Source organism: Martes martes (assembly GCF_963455335.1).
Source record: "Martes martes genome assembly, chromosome: 13".
Classification (NCBI taxonomy): domain Eukaryota; kingdom Metazoa; phylum Chordata; class Mammalia; order Carnivora; family Mustelidae; genus Martes; species Martes martes.
Window position 1 is genome coordinate 40035808 of NC_137901.1, and position 23294 is coordinate 40059101.

At 38.1% G+C, this 23294-nt stretch overlaps 1 protein-coding gene and 1 long non-coding RNA gene across 2 annotated transcripts in view; one reads left to right on the top strand and one right to left on the bottom strand.

Annotated features, from left to right (window-relative positions):
- Positions 1-13860, bottom strand: part of LOC308353886 — a 33842-nt gene extending 19982 nt beyond the window's left edge. Inside the window, exons 1-2 of the long non-coding RNA XR_013967823.1 lie at positions 13823-13860; positions 12682-12741 (exon numbers count right to left, since the gene is read on the bottom strand). This is a non-coding gene — a long non-coding RNA (uncharacterized lncRNA). The remainder of the gene's footprint in view (positions 1-12681; positions 12742-13822) is intronic.
- Positions 13861-13930: 70 nt separating this feature from the next.
- TRAPPC8 (trafficking protein particle complex subunit 8) overlaps positions 13931-23294 on the top strand; it is a 75452-nt gene continuing 66088 nt past the window's right edge. The window contains exons 1-2 of the mRNA XM_080821022.1: positions 13931-14424; positions 21859-22053. Of these exons, the coding sequence (XP_080677148.1) occupies positions 14268-14424; positions 21859-22053 (352 nt within the window). The 5' untranslated portion in view covers positions 13931-14267. The remainder of the gene's footprint in view (positions 14425-21858; positions 22054-23294) is intronic.

The window sequence follows — 23294 nt, forward strand, 5'->3', positions numbered from 1 at the left end:
TGGCCTTACTCTAAACCAATTTGTGCAGGACTATGAACACTTCTTCCATAGCTCTTGATACATGCCACTAAATTGCTTTTCAAAAGTGGGATATTAATTTACAGAGCCGCCAAGTAAAACTTCCATGATTTCTCTCTTTATATCCGTTTCTTATTTATCTTACATGGGTGATGAAATGAGTGCCTACTATGTACTTGCTCTCAAAAAGATAAAAATTTAGATGGGGGAACAAATAAGAAAACAAATGATTATACTACAATGAGATAGATTCTATACTAAAGTATGCTATGAAACATGTAGAAGTACACATTACTGCTAAACTTTAAAGTCAGAATTCTATCTCATGAGAAGGTGTAATTTGAGCAGAATGCATTTGGGAGGCAAGAGACTGGTAGGAGGACAAAGGTGAGGTGAAAATATATCCTAATGTGTCATGCCAGGGATTTGGATTATGGGGAGTCACTGAAAATTTTTATGGAAGTGAATCACATGTTTAGATACACATTTTAGAAAGTTCACTCTAGAGAATGAAGCTGGTTAAGACTGGAGGCTGAAAGTGCAATTAAGGGCTTTTGAAAAATTGAGGTCATATATACTATGGAGTACTATGCTTCCATCAGAAAGGATGAATAGCCAACTTTTGTATCAACATGGACAGGACTGGAAGAGATTATGCTGAGTGAAATAAGTCAAGCAGAGAGAGTCAATTATCATATGGTTTCACTTATTTGTGGAGCATAACGAATAACATGGAGGACATGGGAAGATGGAGAGAAGGGAGTTGGGGGAAATTGGAGGGGGAGATGAACCATGAGAGACTGTGGACTCTGAGGAACTAACTGAGGGTTTTGGAGGGGACAGGGGTGGGAGGTTGGGTGAGCCTGGTGGTGGGTATTGTGGAGGGCACATATTGCATGGAGCACTGGGTGTGGTGCATAAACAATGAATTCTGGAACACTGAAAAGAAATTTAAAAAATAAATAAAAAATTTAAAAAATAAAAAATAAAGTTATGGATAGAAAAAAATAAAAATTGAGGTGAGGTATAATAAAACAGGAAAGTGAGGCAATAACTGAGGATGGAAAGAAGTGAGACTGATTTGAGAGATGCATAAGAACAAAAAGATAGGAGGCAAGATTTATCATAAATATAACAAAAGCAAATATGTTTCTCATAGAAAGGTTTTATTACAACTACATATGAGAAACATGCTTGCTTTTTTTTTTTTTTTAAGATTTATTTATCTTAGAGAGACGTGGGGAGGGGAAGAGGAAGAAGGGGAGAGAGAAGCCCAAGCCAACTCTGCACTCAGTGGTGGAGCCTGACGTGGGGCTCGATTCCACAACTAATGCAATCATGACCTAAGCCAAAAGTCCGACGTTGAACTGACTACACCACCCAGGCACCCCGAAACATATTTGCTTTTTGTTATATTTATGATAAATATTTCTTCCTGTCATGTTATTTTCTGAATATTATATTTTTTGCTAAATAAGAGTTTTAAATTTTGAAGTAGTAAAATTTACTGATTTCTTCTTTTGCGATTCCTCATATTCTTAAATTTAGAATTGAATTTACAGATTAATTTGGGAAGAACTGTCATCTTCACAGTCCATAAACAAAGTATATCTATTTACTTAAGTATTCTTTTAAAATTATTTAGCTTTTCAAAAAAATAGTTTTCAATAAAGTTTTGTAGTTTTTTCAAAAAAATACTTCCATGGGGGCGCCTGGGTGGCTCAGTGGGTTAAAGCCTTTGCCTTCGGCTCAGGTCATGATCCCAGGGTCCTGGGATCCAGCCCCACATCGGGCTCTCTGCTCTTCAGGGAGCCTGCTTCCCCCTTTCTCTCTGCGTGCCTCTCTGCCTACTTGTGCCGTCTGTCAAATAAATAAATAAAACCATTAAAAAAAAAAACCTTCCATGTTAAAAATTATGTGTATGTCATATATACAAATATATACTATATATATTTCAATGAGGTCAAATATTTAATTGCTATTGAAAAATGTATCTTAGGGTGCCTGGGTGGCTCAGTGGTTAAGCCTCTGCCTTTGGCTCAGGTCATGATACCAGAGTCCGGGGATTGAGCCCCACATCGGGCTCTCTGATCAGCGGAGAGCCTGCTTCCCCCTCTCTCTGCCTACTTGTGATCTCTCTCTCTGTCAAATAAATAAATAAAATCTTTAAGAAAAATGTAACTTTTCAAATGTCTATTTTCTAGGTATCTGTTGCTGATATGTGAAAGCACAATAGATTTTTTTTTTTAAAGATTTTATTTATTTATTTGTCAGAGAGAGTAAGCACAGGCAGACAGAGTGGCAGGCAGAGGCAGAGGGAGAAGCAAGCTCGCCGCTGAGCAAGGAGCCCGATGTGGGACTCGATCCCAGCACCCTGGGATCATGACCTGAGCCGAAGGCAGCCGCTTAACCAGCTGAGCCACCCAGGCGTCCCAAGCACAATAGATTTTTTGATCTTTGTTCTAGCAAACCTGTAGAACTCTTTTTCTGTTGTAAATAATTTTTCTATGATAATAATATAAATTTCTCTCTAAATAATATCATCTGCCAAATAATGACTTATTTTACTTTTCTTTGTGATCCAAACACCATATATTTCTTTCTTGCCTTATTATACTAAGACCTTCAGTACTATGCTGGATAGGAGCAATGACAAGTGTTCATTCTTAACTAAAGAAGCCTGTTTATCAAGAGGACTTACAATACTACATGTTAATGTACCAAATAGAGAGCTTCAGATTACATAAAGCAAAAACTGGTAGAACTGAAATGAGGAATAGACCAATCTACAATTATAGTCAGAGATTTCCATCTCTGATTATTAATTATTTATAGATATACTCTCCCAATTATTAATAGATATACACCAAAAAAATTCACTTTAGGGGCGCCTGGGTGACTCAGTGGGTTAAAGCCTCTGCGTTCGGCTCAGGTCATGATTCCAGGGTCCTGGGATCGAGTCCTGCATCAGGCTCTCTGCTCAGCAGGGAGCCTGCTTCCTCCTCTCTCTCTCTGCCTGCCTCTCTGCATACTTGTGATCTGTCTGTCAAATAAATAAATAAAATCTTTAAAAAAAATTCACTTTAAGTCTAAAGATACAGAGGGACATATTCTTCTATGAGGATGGATGTAAGGGTATAAGAATAGATATAAGGACAATGTTGTGGGTTCAAAAGCATCCACAAAATAGATGTGTTGAAGTCCTAACCTGTATACTTATATACTTATAAATGTGACCTTATTTGAAATAGGATCTTGGCAGATGTGATCAAGTTGATGAGGTCATACTGGATTACAGCGGGCCCTAAATTCAATGAGTGGTGTCTTTATAAGGAGGGAGAGATTTGAAGACACAGAGACATGGAGAAGCAATCCAAATAATACCAGAGTCAGAGACTACAGCTGCCCCAAACCAAGGAATGCCAAGGATTGTCAGTATCCAAAATAAGCTAGAAAAGGGAAGAGGAAGAGGAATCTTTTTTAGAGCCTTCTAAGGGAGTATGGCCCTGCTGACACCTTGATTTTGGACTTCTAGACTCCAAATAAATTTCTGTTGTTTTTAAGTCACTCAGTTTGTGACAATCTTTTGTTACAGCAGCCCTAAGAATAAACAGATAATAAAATAACAGATAAATTTAACAGATATAAGAATACAAGGCAAAGATGTAGAAGACTTGAAGAACATGACCAATCAATGTTACCTAATGAACATTTAGAGAACATCCTCGCAACAAGAGCAGAATACATAACTTTTTTCAAGTATGCACAGAACATTTACCAAAACAGACTATATTCTGAGCCTTAAACCAACTCTCAATAATTTAAAATTATACATTCATACAAAGTATGTTCTGACCACAATGGCATTAAATTATGAATCAATAATAGAAACAAATAAAAAAAATTCCAAATATTTAAAAAATAACAAAATTTTCATTAATTGAGATAACCTCCTAATTCAGGAGTGTGGATTTGAATGTGATATATATATATATATATATATATACACACACACACATACATATATATTTTAATTTAAATTCTAATTAGGTTATTCTTATTCATTTCTATTGATTTTATGAACTTAGGAGTTGAATACTTTTATTAATTCTCAAGATTTTTTTTTTTTCAGTAAAATTGTCTGGGTTTTCTGAGTATATAACAACCTGACTTTCCTTCCCAATATTTATATTACTTATTTTTATTTCATTTGCCCCAAATTTCAGAACAATATTAAATATTAGTAGTAATTAACAGTGCTTTGTTCCTGACTTACACCAGAATTCCTCTGATGTTTATCAGCTGTGATCTTAAAAGTTAAGAACCATTGTTTAGAATCATGAGTTACTAGCATTCATACAATCCTTAATCTACAGGAGATGATTCTTGAGATCATAAAGGTTAAGTGACTAGTATTCCAAGATCTTAGAACTAAACAGTGGAAGAACCATGACTAGAATTTCTTTCCATTTACGGTTTTGTTGTTACCAAACTTTACAACACAAGTTGTAATGGTTTTTCTCATCTCTAATCTTTTAACTGCAAATTATTGCAATTGCACGTTCTTTAAGTAACAAGTGTTGAGTTCTAATTCATATAACATACAATTCATTCACTTAAATCATACAATACAGTGGATTTTTAGCACCTTCACAGAGTTATGCATCGTAATCACAATTATTTTAGAATATTTTTATCACCCCCCAAAAGAAGCCTGGCAGTCCATAGCCATAACCTTCCAACTCTTCCACTCCCCCCCGCCACTTCTGCCCCCCCAGCCCTAACCTATTTTTTATCTTTATAGATGTATCTATTCTGGATATTTCATATAAGTGGAATCATATGTGGTCCTTTATGACTGGCTTCTTCCGTGTAGCATGTTTTTAAGGTTCATCCATGTTGTAGCATGTATCAGTAATAATAATAATAATATTCTGTTGCATGGTATATACTTAATCATCAGTTGGTGAACATTGGAACTGTTTCCATTTTTTGGCTATTGCAAATAATACCATTATGAATGTTCATATATAAATTTTTATGTGGACATACATTTTCATTTCTCCTAGATGGAAAAGTGCTGCATCATATGGTAGCTCTATGTTTAGTAGCTGAGAAACTCTATGTTTGAGGAGCTGTTTTCCAGACCACGGCACTGCTTTAACCTTCCCACTAGCAGTATAGGAAGTCTCAAATTTCTCCACATCCCTGTCTCACTTGTTATTATTTGTTCTTTGAGATAGCCATCCTGGTGGGTGTGAGGTGGCATTTTAGTATGGCTTTGATTTTCATTTTGCTGATGATTAATGATGTTGGACATCCTTTCATTTGCTTATTGACTATTATCTTTCTTTGGAGAACTCTATTCATATCCTTTGCCCCCCCCTTTTTTAAGAGATTTTATTTATTTACTTAAAAGAGAGAGAGAGAAAGAGAGCGTTAGAGAGAGCATGAGATGGTGGAAGGACAGAGGGAGAAGCTGACTCTCCCCTGAGCAGGGAGACCAATGCCGGACTCGATTCTGGAACTCCAGGATCATGACCTGAGCTAAAGGCAGTTGCTTAACCAACTGAGCCACCCAGGCACCCCTTTGCCCATTTTTTTTTAACCTTGAGAATATTTAAATGTTTATTGACAGTTCAAGTTTCCTCTTTTGTGAAATGACTGTCACTTGTCTATTTTTTCATTGCATTGTTTCCTTTTTTTTCTTATTAATCATAGTTCTTTAGTGTAGATATGTATCTTTCAGATTTGTAGCTTGTATTTTTGCTATCTTTGTGGTCTTTTGATGAAAAAAAGATCTAAATTCATTATCAATCTTTTCTGTTAGGATAAGCACTTTGGAATCTTGTTTAAGAAATCTGTCCCTACTAGGGGCATCTGGGTGACTCAGTCAGTTAAGCATCCAACTCTTTTTTTTTTTTTAAAGATTTTATTTATTTATTTGACACAGAGAAACACAACGAGAGAGGGAACCCAAGCAGGGGGAAGCAGGCTTCCCGTTGAGCAGGGAGACTGATGTAGGGCTCCGGACCTGAGCTGATGGCAGACACTTAATGACTTGAGCCACCCATGTGCCCCAAGCATCCAACTCTTGATTTTGGCTCAGGTTATGATCTTGGGGTTGTGAGACAGAGTCCTGCATGGGGCTTCATGCTTGGCACGGAGTTTGCTTGAGATTCTCTCTCTCCCTTTCCTATTGCCTTTCCCTCTGCTCTCTTCTAATTAAACAAATAAAATCTTAAAAAAAAAAAAAGATGTGTGAAAGGAAGGCAGTATAGTGTATCAGTGTATACCATATTAAAACAGATTGAAGAGGCAGATTACCTAAGTTCAAACCACAGCTCTTCTACTTAGGGCTCTGAGACAATTTAACTAACCTCTTTTCCTTCAGTTTCCTCATTTATGAAATGAGATGATATTAACAGTACCTACTACATAGGGCTGTTAGGAGGAATAAAAGTTGGTATATGTAAAATGCTTAAAACTATAGCAGGTATGTAAGAAGCATCAAGTAAGTGTTTGCTATTATTATTTGCATCTTTATTCTACCTGATCTGATTTTTTTTAATGAATTGGGTTTTTGTTTCAAAGAGATAACCAATTATTAAAGCACCATTTATTGAATAATTCATCCTTTCTGCATTGCCTTGTTCATGTTTCAGGTTGGTCTATTCTGCATATCTCTAGTCTATTCCATTGATCTACTCATCTACATCTGTCTTTTAATAACTATGTTATAACCTTAGTGTGTCTGGCTTCCTGGTAGAATAAATCCCTTGGTATTTGCCTTCAAAATTATCTAACTATTCTTAGACCTTTGGTCTTAAATATGGATTTTAGGATTAGTTTGTCAAATTCCATAAAATCTCTGTGGGTATTTTGATTGAAATTGCATTGAACCTATGGATTAATTCTTGTAGAACTGACTTCTTCATGGTGCCTCTACCACTACCAATGAGAGCATAAATTAAAGTTCTCCAAAAACATGTTTTCTCATACAACACACTTTTGGATAGGATTCTTATAAGCTATGTCTAGCTGACCAAAACCAAGTCAAATGATGATGCCTTGAGTCTAAGACCTAAAAATATGAGTTGGGCCTTCTACTTCTGGGAGACAAATGAAGAGATGAATAGCAACATATATATGATGAAGGTACCTATATATTTAGTTTACTGTACCATTCCCAAGTGAGTATACTTTTTTGAAGATACAATATTTATTTATTTACGAGGGGGTGGAGCACAAGCAGGGGGAAGGGCAGTGGGAGAGGGAGAAGCAGACTTCCCACGGAGCAGGGAGCTGTTGCAGGGCTTGATCCCAGGACTCTGGGTCATGACCTGAGCCAAACTGAGACACTTAACCGTTTAAGCCACTCAAGCACCCCTAAAATGAGTACAATTTGGTTTCTTTCTTTTCTTTTTTAGTTTTGTTATGTTTTAGGGTTTATTTATTTATTTTAGAGAGAGAGCTAGCACAGGGAAGGGCAGAGGGAGAGGGAGAGAAACTTTAGCAGACAACTCACTGAGCCTGGAGACTGACATGGGGCTCGATATTATGACCCTGAGATCATGACCTGAGGCAAAACCAAGAGTCGGAAGCTTTACTGATTGCACTACCCAGGTGTCCCTTGTTTCTTCCTTTTGAAATCCTATAAGTTTTGCTTATTTTTTTCTTCTTTAGCTGCTCTTATAGAAAGCTAGAAAAGTACTGAATAGAAACAGTGATAATGGATATCTTTGTTTTATCGTGATTTTAAAGTAAATGATTCTTATATTTCATCATTGAGTATAATATGGATTATTGCTACATTTTTACTCAGTTTTGGGAAGTAAAAATACATAATTTAAAAGCAAATAGTAAAAAAAAGCAAGCATTAATATTATCTCTTATTTTAGAAGCATAAGGGAGAAAAATACTTATAAAAGATTTTTGCTGGGGCACCTGGGTGGCTCAGTGGATTAAAGCCTCTGCCTTCAGCTCAGGTCATGATCCTGGGGTCCTGGGATCGAGCCCCGCATCGGGCTCTCTGCTCAGCCAGGAGCCTGCTTCCCCCACTCTCTGCCTGTTTCTCTGCCTACTTGTGATCTCTCTCTCTGTCAAATAAATAAACAAAATCTTAAAAAAAATATTTTTACCTACAGATTTAATTAAAGAAGACTTATATGGAGCTTAAATACCTATAATAAGTATAAAATAGAATTAGGGGCATCTGATTCAGCAAAGAAGTCAAACTCTCACTCTTTGCAGATGATGATTACTTTATGTGAAAAACCCAAAAGACTCCACCCCAAAACTGCTAAAACTAATACAGGAATTCAGTAAAGTGGCAGGATATAAAACTAATGCACAGAAGTCAGTGGCATTTCTAGACATCAACAAGACAGAAGAAAGAGAAATAAAGGAGTCAATTCCATTTACAATTGCACCCCAAACCATAAGATACCTAGGAATAAATCTAACCAAAAAGACAAAGAATCTGTATTCAGAAAACTATAGAATACTCATGAAAGAAACTGAGGAAGACACAAAGAAATGGAAAAACATTCCATGCTCAGGGATTGGAAGAACAAATATTGTGAAAATGTCTAGGCTACCCAGAGCGATCTACACATTTAATGCAATCCCTATCAAAATACCATCAACAGAAATGGAATAAATAATCCTAAAATTTATATGTTATTAGAAAAGACCCGGAATAGCCAGAGGAATGTTGAAAAGAGAAGCAAAGCTGGTGGCATCAAAATTCCAAATTTCAAGCTGTCTTACAAAGGTGTAATCGTCAAGACAGGATGGTACTGGCACAAAGACAGACACATAGACCAATGGAACAGAAAAGAGAGCCCAGAGGTGGACCCTCAACTCCATAATCAACTAATCTTCGACAATGGAAAAAAAGACAGTCTCTTCAACAAATGGTGTTGGGGAAATTGGACAGCCACATGCAGAAGAATGAAACTGGACCGTTTCCTTATACCACACACAAAAACAGACTCAAAGTGGATGAAAGACCTAAATGTGACACAGGAATCCATCAAAATCTTTTAGGAGATCACAGGCAGCAACCTCATCAATCCACAGCAACTTCTTCCTAGAAACATCACCAAAGGCAAGGGGAATAAGGGCAAAATTGAGCTATTGGGACTTCATTAAGATAAAAAGCTTTTGCACAGCAAAGGAAACAATCAACAAAAGACAAACGGACAGAATGGGAGAAGATATTTGCACATGACATATCAGATAAAGGGCTAGTACTCAAAATCTATAAAGAATTTATCAAACTCAACACCCAAAGAACAAATAATCCAAACAAGAAATGGTCAGAAGACATGAACAGACTTTTCTGCAAAGAAGACATCCAAATGGCCAACAGACACATGAAAAAGTGCTCAACATCACTCGGCATCATGGAAATACAAATCAAAATCTCAATGAGATACCACTTCATACCAGTCAGAATGGATAATAATTAACAAGTCAGCAAATGACAGATGTTGGTGAGGATGTGGAGGAAGGGGAACTCTCTTACACTGTCGGTGGGAATGCAAGCCAGTGCAGCCACTCTGGAGAACAGTATGGAGGCTCCTCAAAAAGTTGAAAATACAGCTACTGTACTACCCAGCAATTGCACTACTGGGTATTTACCCCAAAGATACAAATGTCATGATCTGAAGGGGCATGTGTACCCCAATGTTTAATAGCAGTGATGTCCACAATAGCCAAACTGTGGAAAGAGACTAGATGTCCATTGACAGATGAATGGATAAAGAAGACTGGTGTATATATATAATGGAATATTATGCAGCCATCAAAAATTGAATTCCTGCCTTTTGCAATGATGTGGATGGAACTAGAGGGTATTATGCTAAGCAAAATAAGTCAATCAGAGAAAGACAATTATCATATGATCTCGCTGATATGTGGAATTTGAGAAACCAGGCAGGGAGGATCATGGAGGAAGAGAGGAAAAAATCAAATGGGATGAAACCAGAGAGGGAGACAAACCATGAGAGACTCTTAATCTCAGGAAACAAACTGAGGGTTGCTGGAGTGGAGGTGGGTGGGAGGAATGGGGTGGGGGGGCTGATGGATACTGGGTAGGGCATGTGCGATGGTGAGTGCTGTGAATTGTGTAAGACTGATGAATCATAGACCTGTGCCCCTGAAACAAATAATACATGTTAATAAAAATAAATAAATGAAAAAAATAGAATTATGGGCTTTGGAGTACAAAATTGTAGCTATGATTCGCTCTTAAAATAATCAGGAAATGGATGTCGTGTTAATTTTAGAACATTAATAAATAATTTTAAAACATTCCAGCGCAGTAAATAAAATTAAAAAGGGGGGCCAAGATATGGATTATATATTTAAGTCATTTTTTCCTCCTAGAGTTTAAAAAAATTTTTTTTAAAGATTTTATTTATTTATTGGACAGACAGAGATCACAAGTAGGCAGAGAGGCAAGCAGAGAGAGAGGAGGAAGCCAGCTCCCTGCTGAGATTCTGGGATCATGACCTGAGTGGAAGGCAAAGGCTTTAACCCCCTGAACCACCCAGGCACCCCCTTCCTCGAGTTTTAAAGAAACATAATGTAAAATCTTTGAGCTTAAAAACTTTTAACGTATAAATATGCTGGGTATCCCCTGACCTCCAATGCTCTGATGTACAGGTAGGTATTACCTAAGTGATAACTATGCACTCAGTAATTAGAGTGGTTTTTTAACCAGGTTTTGAAGCCAATACTCAATAGCGCCATCTACCGTTGACACAATGAAATTTAATAATAATGGAAAGAATAGATTCTCAGATCTTCACATTGAAATGAATACAAGAAATCTTCTAGCCCCAACTTTCTAAGCTTACAGGTAAAGAATGTGAGGCTCAGAAAAGATAAGGGATTTGTCAAAAGCCACAGATTTCTTGCTAAATTTCTGGAGGTGCTTTCAAAGGAAGAAAACATGGAAAAACAATTTATCCTAGTGATCACGTCTCTAGGGTTAAACTGTGCTGGTTCTCTTCCTGGCTCCAGTGCTGATTATCTTTGGGGAAATTAATTAACTGTTCTGTGCTTCAGTTTTTACATCTGAGAATTGGCAGTGCATGCACTTCTCAGGGTTTATGTGAGAAGCAGAAGCAGCAGAGAATATAAAAAATTATGCTTGGTAGATAGTGACCAATAATGGTGATACTATTTCTATCCACAAGTTGTAGCACTATTTTCGGACCCCCTCTCTGACTTCAGTGTCTGTGTTCTTTAAACTTGACTTCACCAGCCATCAGAAACCGGCAATACCATACATACAAAATAAAACAATCGATGAATGTTTGCTAACACAGTATAGATATAAATATAAGCCCACTGGCTTAGCATAAATTTTATGGCATTCTTTTATTTTGGGGAGAGAAGGAAGCTGGTTCTCATATTTAATATTGAAAAAGAGGTCCTTAGTTGTTTGTGTTATTGTTAACTCTTTTGTCCAACAAGTTGCCTCTCTTTTAGTGATAGACCCTATCCTCTTGACTTTGAGGCAGGGCAAATAGCCAAAGCCTGGACAACCATAGCATCTCACTTTTCCTGGACACAGTGAATAGTCCAGAGGACGAGTGATGAAAAAGGGACAGTGTCCAGAGGAATCATAGAAATGAGAGATGTGTGGTATCTTGGACCCCATACAAATACATTCTGCAGGATACCTCATTCCTAATAAAGTGTGGTGGACACCTTTGACTTTTTAAATAATATTCCCTCTCCTCTTCGTTTAGTAAGAGAAGCCTATGTTTTGCAGTCTCTGTTGGAGATATGTGTGATCATGAGACTCACTGAGGCCAGTGGGATGTGAGTGAAATTATTGAATTCCATTAATACAATTTGATCCTAAACCATTAACCATGTGATTTTCCATTCTCTTTTTTCCATTCCTGCAGCCTGGAAAGCAGATGTGGCAGTGACTCAGCATTAACTTTTAGATGAGGACATCTTAGAAGATGAACACCTTAGAAGACCAGGAGAGACTAGGGAAGTAATAGATTTTTACAGTGAGTTACTCACTGGAAACACTATGTGTGAATGTGGTGTTAAGACTGTAAAGTCAATGCATAAGACAAAAATCCATTTAGGGTCAGCCATAAAAAGGAAAGAAATAGTAATACATGCTACAACATGGACAAACCTTCAAAACATTATGCTAAGTGAAGGAAGCCAGACACAAGTCACATATTGTATGATTCCATTTATATGTAATGTTCAGGATAAGTAAATCTATAAAGACAGAAAGTAGATTAGTGAGTTTCAGGGGTGGAAGGGTGAGGAGTATAGAGTGACTGCTAATGTGTACCAACCTTCTTTTTAGGGTGATGACAATGTCCTGGAATTAGATAGAAGCAATGGTTGTTCCACTTCAAAAATACTAGAAGCCACTGAAATGTACACTTTAAAGGGATGAATTTTATTGAATGTGACTATCTCAAAAAAGTTCATTTGGGCTAAATTACTCTTGAAAGTCCCTCTCAGGGAGGCTAATACAATGAGTTTTAACTTTAGTGTAAAAAGTATGTTGCCTTTTTAACTCTTACTTTGAGCTAAGTGCTAAATCAAGTAGTATGCATGCACTGAGGCGCCCTCTTAACCAGAAAAATATGTAACTTGAGTCATACTCACTTGTACGGATTCTCACATAAGGAATTGAGATCTGAGGTATTCAAAAGGAAACGTGCACTCCTGGGGATACAAGAAGAATTTCCAAGAGGCGCTCAGACACAAATAATTTTAAAATGAATTTCCAAATCCTCAACTTGCACGTTATCTTTTCTAAATTGATCTGTGGCTAAGCTGACAAGTCATTACGTCCTTTTGTCCTTTCCTACCTCCCATCTCAATTTACGGGAGGAAGGATACCTCTTGCCTGTCATAAGTTCTCACTACGGTAAAAACCTCAAGGCGCCAAACGATCCGACAATTTGAGATACTCGTGTTGGGGAAGCCTCCTTTAAATCAAGGTACCATAAAACTGCGATAGAGCGTTGTATTTTTCCTTGCTTTATGTTTTTGGCAAACAACTCAGAGAAAATTCAAGCAATTCCGTGACACGATAGTAGAATCCCTTTCATTCACTTCTACTTATGTAGAGGATCAATCTCTAAAAAGGAACGCTAAGAACTGAAGCCAGTTTAGGACTCCATTAGGTAAGGAATTACTGGCTTCCCACACCTCCATGGCTCCGAAGAAAACCTGCCAGCATAGTGAAATAAAGGAGACGCGGCTGCGGACGAGACTCAGACGTTTGCAAGCACACTCTCTGCAGCAGCGCGAGCTTCCCCTTACACTCGCGTTAACTGCAGCACCCACAAGAGCACACAGCTCTGCTCACTGGTTGAGTCCACGTTCGTTCGTGGTAGTCCGTTTCTAAAAGCATGGCTGCGTTCAAGCGATACCAGCTCTGTTCAGGCCGGCGCCACGGGAACCGTGAGCAGGTGTCCCTTGCTGTTCTACCCGGGGCTCGGAAAGCACAGCGAACAGCCACATTATTTGCCTACTGTTTTTAGGGAGAGCCTTTGGGGCTCCAAACAGACCCGGCTCGCGCGTAAAGCGAGAGAGTGCCCCCACCACTGTGACAGCACGGATCTCGAACGCTGACCTGTACGCTCGCCCCTGGCACCTCCCTTGGCTTTGCCAAGCGCCAGTCTGAGAACCAGGCCTAGAATGGCTCATCTCCTCTTTGGCTCCGCCCATCGCGCTGGTGGCCTCGCCCCTCCCCGTAGAGGCCCACCCATCGCACCATTTCCGGCGCCAGCCTTCCTACCGGCCTCTGTCGCTCTTCACTTCCCTCTCCTCGGCTCTTCCCCCCGCCCCCATCGCCTCCTTTAATACCGTCACGTGAGGGGCGAGCGCGGGGCCTGCCGGGACGGGTACTGCCGGTGGGTCAGGGTTCGGCCTCAATATGGCGGTTCCGGTCGGGCAGTGACCAAGGTTTTGCCGTCAGGAGGATTAACTGGCGATTGTCGGCGTCTCCACCTATCGGGGTGTAATGCGAGGACGCCGGGGCGAGCCTTGAGGAGCGGCGGTGCTGGGGAGGGGTCGGTGCTGTGTGGCCGGGAGCCGAGGGAGCGGCGTCTGTTCCTTCTGTGGGTCTCAAGGCTTCAGTGTGGGGCCCCGCCCGGCCGGGTTAGGCCGGCGGGCGGCGGCAGTAGCTGCTGCAGCCGCAGGATCAGCCTCTGAGAGTGGGCCGGAGGGCGGGCGCCGCCGCGATGGCCCAGTGTGTGCAATCAGTGCAGGAGCTAATCCCGGACTCCTTCGTCCCCTGTGTCGCCGCTCTGTGCAGCGACGAAGCCGAGCGGCTCACTCGTCTCAATCACCTTAGCTTCGCGGAGTTGCTTAAGCCCTTCTCTCGCCTCACTTCGGAGGGTATGTGGTCTCCTCCCTTTTTCACTGTGCTCCCTCAAACAGGGCCGGGAGAAGGAAGTTGGGAGCGGGCAGGGAAGAAAAGGGCGATGTTTACATCTTGGAGCCGGTAGAGTGGCGTCTGGGGCTGGGGCCCCGCGGTGTCTCCGGCGGCGGCTGGGGGAGGGGCCATGAGCGAGGTTGTCAAGACTGCGCGGTCCTAACCTCCGGTTACTCTGGGCACTTTCCTTCTTCCCGGGACAAGCCGGGCTGCTCGGTAATTAGTCTAAAGAAAAACATGAGCCCCGGAGAAGGGCGTTGAGACAGTTTGAACGGCCATAGGGAGGGAATTAGGAAGTTGCAAGGCGAGTGAAGGTAGGAAGATGCTGCCTCTTAGACCGATGAGGTCTTAGTAAAGAAGACGAATCATCTTCCTCTGGGTGTTAAACTGGACTTTCAAAGTTGTCTTGAATATTACATTCTTCGGGTAATGGGGCCTTACTCATTCTAAGCTTCTCATCAGTTATTTTATGTATTTTCTTTGAAAATATAAACATTTTAGTAGGTGTATAATACTTAACCTCTTCCGAAAAAAAATTACGAAAATAATAACTTGTAATAGCCTTGATGGACGAGAAAGTAAGGACAAGTTGTGATTAATCTAGATAGTTGGTGTTGAATAGGTTTATAGGAATGGGAAAGTCCTAAAATTTAGTTTTTCAGATAAAAGTTTAATCAACAAGAGAAACGAGTCTTTTATTTAAGAGTTACCTGTTTTCTTCACCTTTAGTTTCTTTATTAGGGAGAAATAAGCATAATAAAACTCCTGAGTATTTAACCAGTAATATATCTTCCTTTGTGAACAGAGCATAAAGTATAGGTGAAGTGCTTTGTTAAGGTCTGTATAAAATGAAGGGTTCTGTAACAAGGCTCTGTCAGGCGAACGACTATGATTATTATTTGGTTATGATGATTTTTCCACAAAATATGCTGTGCCATAAATTTATGTATTTACATGCCACAGGTGTGTATTTTTTGGGAGAATAGCTCCGTAAGTTCACTTTATTATTTAAAGGAGAGCAGGAGCTGTCCAAAAAAAGTTTGGGAACCCTTGGATTTCTTCAGCTTGTACCTTAGCCATCAGTCTCAGCTCCTCCAGTGTTGCACTAAATCAACAAGAACAACAAAGTGCCCTATATTCTTAAAGTCTTTAAAAAAAATGTGAGAATCTGTTTGACTTTGATGTGTATGCCCTTTCCTGCTTTGTTAATAAAGAATAATAATGCTAATACTTGATACCTGCTGTATTTAGCTTTTCTCTTTTAGTTCTCATTGAATCCTGTGAGGTAGCTAACTTATCACCATATTAAATTTGGGAACATTGAGGCATAGAGATGTTAACTTGTCCACAGTCTTCCACGTAGGAAAGATTTAAAAACAGGCATTGTGACTCAAGGGGTTCTTAAGTCATCTTATCTCCTGGCAATAGGATCATTTATTCACACTAGAGAGCAGTGCTGTCCAGTAGAAATACAATGGTATTCACATACACGATTTTAAATTATTTAGTAGTCACACTGTAAAAAAAGTAAAAAAAAAAGCCCGGTGAAATTAGTTTTAATATTTCCAAAATTCTAGCATTTCAACATGTAATCAGTATAAAACATCTTTGTATTTTACATTTTTTCTGTTGCCAAGTCTGAACTTTGGTATGCATTTAAACATTTACATTATTTATATTTTAGTTTGGACTAGACATTTTAATTGCCCAATGACCACATCTGGCTTCTGCCTTCTGCAGTGAATAAGGGCTCACTTCAGTATTCTGATTTCCTTCTGTAAACTGCAAAAGATTTAGGGAAGAAATACAATGAATTGGACTTTCATGGTTAAGTAGAAAGTTGATGGAAAGGAAAAGTGTCAGCATTCCTTGTTGAGGAGGGGGATGAAGTTAGAACAGCATGGGCAAAAAGGTATAAATTATGATTGAGTGGTTGGGGAACAGTGAGGAAACTGTCCCTATCAGAGTGTAAGATAGTAAGGGAAGATGCCTAGATAAGGGAGGGTCTTAAATTCTAGGAAAGAGATTTTGGATTTCATATTTAATTTTTTTTAAAATTTATTTTTATTATTATTTTTTAAAGATTTTATTTATTTATTTGACAGAGAGGCAGGCAGAGAGGCAGGCAGAGAGAGGAGGAAGCAGGCTCCCTGCTGAGCAGAGAGCCCCATGCGGGGCTCAATCCCAGGACCCTGGGATCATGACCTGAGCTGAAGGCAGAGGCTTAACCCACTGAGCCACCCAGGTGCCCCTCATATCTAATTGTTAAGTGTGTGACAGTCACAGATTCTTGAGCAAGGGTAGCAAATTGGGGAGATTGGAATTGTTTGGTATTTAAGGGTAAATGGGAGTTGATATCCATTTCAAAGTTTAAAATGATTAGGCATAGACTTTGGTGGTGGTATTAGAAATTCGGTGAAAAGGACTTAATTTTCTGTGGTTTAACTTTTTTGCTGGTGAATAAATTTTGGGGTTCTTTGCCATCCAGAAGAGGCTACTTTTTTTTTTTTTTTTTTTGGTCTTAAGTGTCGGGACTCCTCTAAGTTAGCTTATCTTTAGGCAATAAGGCATGAGAATATAACTTCAGCACATAATTTAAGGATACAACTAACCACAACAGCTAAAATTTCCTTAGAAGGAGAAAGGAATGTTAAAAAAAAATTGGACTCCAATTTCTGGCCTGCAGGTATTTGAGGTCAAAACTTGCTTTGACCTCAGAGGTAGCAATGTACACTGTTGAGTATTTCCAGGGAACTTTTTTTGGTCTTTTTTCTTTTTTAAGATGTCAGAAAAACATGGTGTAAAGCTGTAATGGGAGGGTTGAGAAAACAAATTTGAATGCTGTGCATTTGTAGCACCTCAAAAATAGAGTTTAGACTTGATGTCGGTGGAGAAACATTCTAGATTCCTTGGATAAATTTTTTTAAACCCAACAAGTATTTCTTTATATTAAATAATAGTGTTATAATTTTACGATCATTATGCTAGATCTCATTTAAGTCTCATTATATTTGAGACTTAAAGAATATATTTGTGTCATTTCAACACAAAGTTTGTAATCTTAATACTGCTTGAGAAATTTCCACTGGCCATCCATTTCAAAGAATAATGGTGATAGTATTACTTAACCAGACCTCACTGTTTTTGCTGTCATAGTGATAGTTCTTCAATAATTCTAAGCGGTTTTCAGCACGTCATTCAGACATTTATAAGGAAATTTCACTTAAACGCCAGCTTTTGAAAGTATTTGGTTTTTGCTTTCAAAAGGTATATATTATTATTTTAAATTGACTAAATTTATTTAAGGGTTTAAAAAGAATAGAATGTAGTTTTTATGTAAATCTTGAATATTTTCTGAAGGACCTTTGAAGGATACTCACTGCCTCTAGTTTTCTTAAGTTTCTTTTAAAAAGTTAGTAATTCATCAAAAAATATTTCATCAGTCTTAACTACTTCAAGTACCAAATGATAAATTCAAGCCAAGTTTTCAAAATTTAGATACATATATATTTTTTTTGTCATTTCTTGTACTTGAGGATTTTTTTTCCCCCAGCAATTGAGATAAAACAGGTGAAGTTTCTTGTGCTAGGTAAAAACATAAAAGATATCATTATTTCATTTTAAAAATATATTCCATAGAGCACCTGATGTGTTATACATTCTCTGGAAATGAATTTTGTGATCAAATAAGTTTCCTTCTAATAGATGTGTTTGGGAGAATTACAGTGTCATTTAACATATTAAAAGCTCTGGGAAGACCTGGCATAAAGAGACATTTTAAAAACTTAATTCTATACTTCTCAAATTTATATGGAATTGATTTTTCTAAAACAGCTCTTAACTAGCTTGAGGAAAGAGTATTCCATGGAACTGCACATACTGGGAAATGTTACTTTGTAATAACAGTATTCAAGAAATTATATGGTAACATAAAAATAAGACGGTAATAGAGCTGAATTTTATTTTGAAATTGAGGTGTTATGTGATCTATAAAGTCAGCTTTTGTGATGCTGTACTGTTAGTGAAGGCAAGCTTTTGATATTTTTTGTATGTGATTTTTTAAGAGCTTTTCTCTTAATCATTCTTAGCTCTTATCTTCCTTTTTATTAGGTTAGTTTTGTGATACTCCCGTGTTTTGCTTATCTATTTTGTATAACAAATTACTCCAAAATTTAGCACCTTGAGGGGGGAAAAACATTTATTATCTCCCAGTTTCTCGGGCATCTTGGAGTGGCTTAGCTGGGTGGCTCTGGCTCAGGGTCTTTCTTGAGGTTGTAGTGGAACTATTGGCTGAGACCATAGTCATCAGGGGCTGGAGGATCTGCTTCCAAGCTCACTCATGTGATTGTTGGCATGTCTCATTTCCTCACTAGGTATTGTCCTGAGACCTCTGTTCTGTGCCATGTAGGACTCTCCACAGGCTCCCTGAGTGTCCTCATGGTGAGGCAGTTAGAGTCTCTCAAAGGGAGTGATGAGAGAACCCGTGATAGGAGTGTACTCTTGTAACCTTATTTCAGAAGTAATATGCCCTTGTTTTTGCTGTGTTCTTTGGTCCCATATGCCAACCCTGGGATGTGGGAAGGGACTACACAAGAGTATGTGTAACACAAAGTATGGGTTCATTGGGGACAATTTCAGAAGCTGGCTGCCACATCTGTTAACTCATTTCTGGATTTATTAGTAGGATACCTAATAAATTACCTCTGAACAAAGGGCAAAACTAGAATGCCTTTTTTTTTTTTTTAAAGGTAATCTTTACCTTCACTGTGCAGCTCTAACTCACCCCCCTGACCTAGCCACGGACCAGAAGTCAGGTGCTCAATGGACTGAGCCCCGCAGGCACCACTAGAATGTCTTTTTTTGGGTTAACACTTAGGAATACTAAAAAATAATTAACCAATTTAAAATTTTGAGAGACATTTAATACACAAATGGCTACTTATATTATTTGACAATTATAGACCAACTTTGGGGAGAATACTTACACAATAGCTTCTTAAAATATCAGAAATACAACATGGTATTTTCGTATTTTTCATTTTTTTCTATTTCATAGTTGGACTATCTTCGAAGTTTAATTAGGGAGAGAGGCTTGCGTGTGTTTGTTTAAACTAGAAAACAAACAATGAAGAATTCAGAGAAGTGAATTTCCTACTACCCAGCTCCCTACTATGCAGAACCAACTAATATTAATCTTCATGTCATATTTACATTGTAATTTTTCCTTTCCTTTAACAAGAAATCAAACATACGATTGGAGTTTCTTTCATCGTGGGCAATCATTATAATGGAATTTGCATGTATACTTTCTATATATGTATTCTTACAAGTCACATATTTATACCTATATACTTTTTTTATTTTTATTTTTAATTTTTTAAAAAGATTTTATTTATTCATTTGACAGAGAGCCAGCGAGAGAGGGAACACAAGCAGGGGGAGTGAAAGAGGGAGAAGCGGGCTTCCTGCTGAGCAGGGAGCCCAATGCTGGGCTCAATCCCAGGACTCTGGGATCATGACCTGAGCTGAACACAGATGCTTAACGACTGAGCCACTTAGGTGCACCCATATATACTATTTTTAAAAGATTATGTTTGTTAATTTAAAAATTAGATGTCAACAGAGAAGACATCTAGGAAATTTAGGAAGACATTTGATGTAACTTTATTAAATATAGGCAGGCCTGAACTTAAAAGCTTGATATAAAGATTCTCCCCTGAGGAAAAAGTGTCGGTTTTTTATGGGTAGTTACCCAGAGCCAGTTTTCCAAGTCGTCTTTTATTTGTATAGAATGATCCATGCCATACTTGAAATAGTATATGTGATACCTGCTGCTGTCATCAGTTCTTGAGTGCCTATCTGTGTAGTTATGTACGTGGCGGGTGTGGTATTCATTGCTTTATACTTACCGTCTCATCTAAAAATAGCTCATCTAAATTCTTCAAAAATAAACCTGTGAAGGAGACATGAATTTACATGCCAGAGATGAGGAAATTGAAGCATTGACAAGTTAAAAAATTGTTTAGGATAACCCAGTTAACATGTGGTGGGTTAGGATTTAAAGAAAGTCTGACTCTGGAAGTTGAGTCCTTAATATGATGGACTGTTTTTAATATTATTGTGGAAACTAATCGTCTTGTCTGGTTATATTTATGTGAAAAAATATGCTCGCATTTCCTACTGTGCACTGTGGACACTCTTCCTGCTACAGTCTCCTGCAAATCCGTTTTCTCAAAAGTTTTGAACCACTGGTTATAAATCCTATAGGCTAAGGCAAGGCCTATAGTGGTTGGAGGAGTCAGGAGATTTTTGGGGTGGGAGAAGGGATCTGCGTGTTGTGGTTTGTTTTGTTTTGTTTTGTTTTAGTAGACTTTTTTTTTTTTTTTGAGCAGTTTTAGGTTCATAGTGAAATTGAGCAGAGAATACAGAGTTTCCATATACCTCATGTTCTAGCACATGCACAGCTTCCCCACTATCAACATCCTGGACCAGGGTGGCCACTGACTTTCTGATCATGGAATAGGGCTGGGAATGCAGGCAGTATGCTAGGAGAAGCAGAGGAAGCCCACAGGCAGCACTTAATTTCCCTTTCTTCTCCTTTATTGTTTTCAGCATTGGTACCATAGATCTCACAGGTCACACTGCCCTGCACTGGCCTGAGGGTGAGGTGAGAATTAGGGGTTTGGTATTGATGGGGATTGGTCCCCATCAATTGGCGATTCCAAACATAGGGGGAAGGAAAGGACCCACAAATCAGAAAGTTGTGAGCAGTTAGCATTGTGGGAGGTTAGACTGCCTAAGCTAGTCCTTTTGGTATATAAGGAAGTGTTCTAAGTCGTATTTGTGGAAGACTGTTCAACTGTTCCATTTGGAATTTCTTGTTTCTTTTTCTTTCTTTTTTTTTTTTTTTAAAGATTTTATTTATTTGAGAGAGAGCACTAGCAGGGGGAGCAGCGGGTGGAGGGGAGGGAGAAGCAGGCTCCCGCTGAGCAGAGAGCCTGACATGGGACTGGATCCCAGGACCCTGGGATCTTGACCTGAGCTGAAGGCAGATGATCAACCAACTGAGCTACCCAAGTGCCACCTCCCTTTTTAAAGATTTTTTTTTTTTTTTTTTTTTTTTTAATTTGACAGAGAGAGAGAGAGAGAGAGAGAGAAGAACCATGAGCAGGGGGAGAGGCTGAGGGAGAGGGAACTCTTGATCCCAGGACCCTGGGATCATGACCTGAAAGAAAGGCAAATGATTAACTGACTGAACCACCCAGGTGCCCCCTCTGGTTTCTGATTTGAGCATTCTTTTTGTGAAGTATTAACTCAATTGTTTATTGTTGTTATACTTGGGTTGTTATGCATTGCATAGAATTAATTTCAAGTTTTTTTCTTTTTTTTTTTTTAAGTTCATATGAGAGATCCTAATAATCAGCTCCATGTAATAAAAAATCTGAAGATAGCAGTAAGCAACATTATCACCCAACCACCTCAGCCTGGAGCCATTCGGAAGCTTTTGAATGATGTTGTTTCTGGCAGTCAACCTGCGGAAGGATTAGTAGCTAATGTGATTACAGCAGGAGATTATGACCTCAACATCAGTGGTATGTAATAAGTTTTTTTATTATTATTTAAGTGAAGTTTTCTTTTGTTAGGAAAGCAGTTCTGTATCTTGGAAATCATTCAACAAACACTTACATGCCTACTGGGTGGTAGAGGCTGTGAATACAGTTGTGGAAAAAATAGTGCTTGCTTTTATGGAGGTTATAGTCAAGTAGGCAGCCAACTATGAATAACATGATTACATTTTATTTTTTTTATAATGAGAATGTTTTTATAGTTCTCCTTGTAAAGTTAATAGAAGGCTCCATGAGGACAGGAACTTTGGCTCTTTATTTTCTTTCTGGGGCTTAAAATAATGTCTAAAACATATGCATAATAAATATTTCTTGAATGAAAGAACTAGCAGTAGACAAAAAAGTGTTTTTTATGACATAAGTAATACTAAAGCATTAAGTTTATTTTATTTTTATCCAGCTAATTGTTAAGTTGAAGAAATTTTTGTAATATATGAATAAATATTTAATCTTTTTAAAGTGTTTATTAATCTGATTTAAGTGGTAAGTGTTTTCTTAAAAGATTAGTAGGTGAAATATATTAATATGTAAAATGAGTTGGCAGTGTTTGGTGTGACTCTTCTCGAATGAAAAACACTAGAGACATGGAATAGACCTTTAGAGGGAAAAGATTAAAAGTACATCATCTAATCAGGATATTTCAGCAACATAATAAAATAATCTTTTTAGGTTGGTATAATTTATAATCTGATATTTTAACACCTAATCGCATATTTAAAGATTTCCTTAAACATTCAAAGAGAATTTAAGTGGTATCTTTTAGGTCACAAAGTTAATTGGTCTCACTTATATAGTTAGAAATGTTTGTAGAATTATTTTGTTTAGATGTCTTTCTATGTTATTAGCTTTAATTCTAGCAAAAGTTAATTCGAGTATTTTAAGTTTAGAATATTATGGTTATCTTTTACACATTAAAAGAATCTGAATTTTAACTTAACGTATTTTGAGCAGTTCCTGGCATAATATGTTTTAACACAAGACAGATTTTGGATATTTCTGGGAGTAAGTGTTGGAATATGACCTGTTGTTTCCCTGTTACCATGGGAAATTCATGTTGAAATGTGAAGGACAATAAATGCCAGAATGTTCAAGTTTTTATACTACTATAGTCATTAGTTAATTGGATAATTTGGATAAGTCACTTATTAAGACTTGGTTTCAAATTCAAGAGAATTTGTTTACATTCTTTTTTAAGGCCTTTCCTAGAA